A 3433-nucleotide genomic window follows, 5' to 3' on the forward strand; every position below is an offset into this window, starting at 1 on the left:
CCTCTCTCTCTCTCTCTCTCTCTCTCTCTCTCTCTCTTTCTCTCTCTCTCTGTCTCCCTCTCTCTCTCGTTCTCTTTCTCTCCCCTCCCCCCCGCCCCCTGTTTTCCTTTCGTCCTATATTTGCTGAGTCCGCAGATTGTGTGACCGAGCGGCCTTTTCTCACTCACGAAATATGGTTCTCTGCTAGTCGATATTTGAAGCTGTTGGCCTTTAGTCCCGTCTTCTGTTCAAATATCCATGGGCATCTGCCTTAGGTTAAGGGTAGTGTTTCCGCGCACTATGAACTCTCTCACACTATGAGACGTTCTGATCTACCTATCCGCTGAAGCTCGAAAAAGTAAAAGCTGAATCAGAAAAGTGAAAAAGATTCTGGATCGGAAAAGCAAAGTAAAAGCTGGATCGGAAAAGTATTGATCTATCCTTTATAGACTTTCTTTGAATACTCGGTGTTTCCCTCTCCGGTTTATTTGTATATGCGGATGTATATGTTCCTGCATGTGCATGTGTGTGTGTGTGTGTGTGTGTGTGTGTGTGTGTGTGTGTGTGTGTGTGTTTGCTTTTTTGGGATCTTAAAATAACTTGCTGTGGGGTATCTAGTCAAGCCATTTAGTCAAAAGCTCACTAGTCAACAATGTAACATTTTCCTCAATGGTGTTAAAACCACGTCTTTAGCCAAGAACGTAGGCAACACAAATAATGACGTTTGAAATGTGGTGCTACTGGAGAATAGACAGATTCAGCTGAAAAGTAAAATGAACCAAAGAATAGTAATACATTGTACCAGATTCTCCACACAAGAACAAAAACTGTCAACTAGAGAAAAGGGAGAAGTAATTCATCGTGTAGCGGTATTCTCAGTCCGTGCGCTGGAGCGTTCAATCTTACTCTCCATGGATTGGACCCGGCAAGCAGATTTGGAGAAGCCTGCCCCAGACATCCAATAAATTGTCCCGATAGGCCGCAACACGTCTTTCATAATTTACAATCTCCATGTTGTTACAGCGTCAGAGATGTTTCACGTCGCTTTGGGATAAATGCATAGATAAATTCAATGTTATGTTTTTAACAAATATTAGAAATGCCAAGAGATAGGTGCACAAGCTGAGCACAACCGCTAGTGTAAATGAAGTTTTTGAATGCTCAAAAATGTGGCAAACGCTACTCTGCTAGAATTGGCCACATTAGCCAGAGTGGAAGCCACAAGTCATCTTAGTCGTTGTTTCTTCTATTTCTCTTTAATAAAATGTTCTCCTCTGCAGATAAGTCGTTCATTGTCAGACATAGAGGGACCAACTTTTAATATCATTATTCTGACACAGGCCAGTTTAATGTCCTTTTTGATGGGATTGGTTGTCTGTACGTCGCTTTTGTAGTTAGGCTACCAGACTCGTAATCGTGATGTTTATGTTCGGGGGTTCGCAGTTTAGGCCTGACTTTGTGTCCTTGGGAAAAGCACTGTGCACAAATTTCCCTCACTTCACCAAGGTGTGAATGAGTACCCAGCTATAGACAGCAAAAGGTCGGGTCAGTATGTTAATATTTTAGCGCCTGTAAAATAGCAGCTTGTACTGTATGCTTCCCAAGAAGTCGAGATTGTTTCCCATTGTAAAGCTCATTGACCAAATTATACTATTTATCTTTTATTTATATCTAACTATCTCTTTCTTTCTCTGTATCTCCAGACTGCTTCTTCCGCGGCGTGGAGTACCTCCACTTGGACACCTGGTATCCCCTTGAAAACAACGAGTGCCTTCAGTGCCAATGTCTCAATGGAGATGTCAAGTGCCAATTCATCGAGTGCGACAAGTTTGGTAAGTTAGTCGCTTTGCGGATTATATATCATTAACTAGTTTAGAAGCTTATTCCCTTCACAATTTCTTCCATTAAAATTTGGAACTATTGTAAGATATTATTTGGGGCGGGTTTTTCATACGTCCTTTAAAAAAATCATTTATTGTTAAAAGATGAGGTGGTGGGTCCACTTTTGTTCGAAAAAATGAAATAACAAAACGTGGCTTCTCAGAACTGAATGTAGGTAGGCTGAGCCTTGCTGACTCGAGCAAATCGAGAAAGCGTTACATGTTTACAGTAGTGTGCCCTTCGTTCTAACTATTGATGATGGCCTTCGCCCTTTGTCATTAAACCCGATTGTTTCTATGCGAAATTTATTTTCTATTATGCTAGAAGAATAGTATATCAGTCACCAAGTTAATTTGATTTTTTTTTTCTTCTATTTTTTCAGACTCTGCTGAGACCAAGACTGCTGTGAGTATAATAATACAGTTTCTTAATTGCTGGTTTCCAAAAACAAGGATTTTCAAAAGCCACTGCTTTCTATATTTGTACTAATATTTGAGCCTTGAATATACAAGGTCGCTATTTTAATGATTGGCATATAGATTTAAAAACTAGCATAAACTGCAAAAAGAAAATCTAAAAGACATACTAGCAATATGATTTTTACGGTTTTGCCAGACAGACAAACAGACAGACAGATAGATAAATAGATAGATAGAAAGATAGATAGATAGATAGATAGATAGATAGATAGATAGATAGATAGATAGATAGATAGATAGATAGATAGATAGATACAATTAGTTAGGTAATTTTTTTATTATGCACTTCTTTTCTTACAGATTCTCGGAGAGGCTCTGGATGCCATGCGTGTAAGTATAATTCTGACAAGCCATTGATATAATAATGATCTATACTTTAAAAGAAAAAGAAAGGCATAACTGCATTGTTGGCTACTTCATTCTTTACTAACAGGTCAATAGTTTAGATTGTAAATGAACAAACAGTCCAAACATTTGAACTGACTAAAAGCTCTGCAGAATACAAAAAAAACCACAACCCAATAGTGCTGCAAGTCTCGCATACATGTTTTCTCATTATGAAACCCCAGACGTATGGCTCCCATTCACCTAATAATAGATAATAGATAGCATTTGTATAGCGCAAATCCCCGCTCAACAGCAAGTTCTATGCGCTTCACAATCTATACTATTACCCCAGCAGACCTTGGAGCATTCTGAAATAACCTCAACTTCCTGGGAAGCATACAGTTTAAGCAGCCATTTATAGGCGCTAAAACACTAACATACTGACTAGATCTTTCGCTGTCTGTGGCCGAGTACCCATTTCCACCTGGATGAAGTGAGGAAAGTTCGTGTAAAGTGTCTACCTACGTCCTCTCCTACTATAACGATAATTCTCAACTTGCAGGGATCCGGCGGAGCCCAGGGACAGCGCGGTTACCAAGGTCGTCAAGGAGAGATGGTAGGTGACGAATAAATCTCTTCTCTATAACAGAATCGTTGTTGTTGTTGTTGTCGTTGTTGTTGTTGTTGTTTTTGATGTGTGTGTGTGTGTGTGTTTGTGTGTGTGTGTGTTTGTGTGTGTGTGTGTGTGTGTGTGTTTGTGTGTGTGT

At 39.6% G+C, this 3433-nt stretch overlaps 1 protein-coding gene across 1 annotated transcript in view; it reads left to right on the forward strand.

Moving 5' to 3' along the window:
- Positions 1 to 3433, forward strand: part of LOC101847565 (collagen alpha-1(I) chain) — a gene marked incomplete in the record, with an annotated part of 42824 nt that overhangs the window by 4336 nt on the left and 35055 nt on the right. The window contains 3 exon segments of the mRNA XM_013080066.2: positions 1683 to 1811; positions 2243 to 2265; positions 2640 to 2669. Coding sequence (XP_012935520.1) covers positions 1683 to 1811; positions 2243 to 2265; positions 2640 to 2669 — 182 coding nt within the window.

This window comes from Aplysia californica, unplaced genomic scaffold (genome assembly GCF_000002075.1).
Source record: "Aplysia californica isolate F4 #8 unplaced genomic scaffold, AplCal3.0 scaffold00073, whole genome shotgun sequence".
NCBI classification, from domain to species: domain Eukaryota; kingdom Metazoa; phylum Mollusca; class Gastropoda; order Aplysiida; family Aplysiidae; genus Aplysia; species Aplysia californica.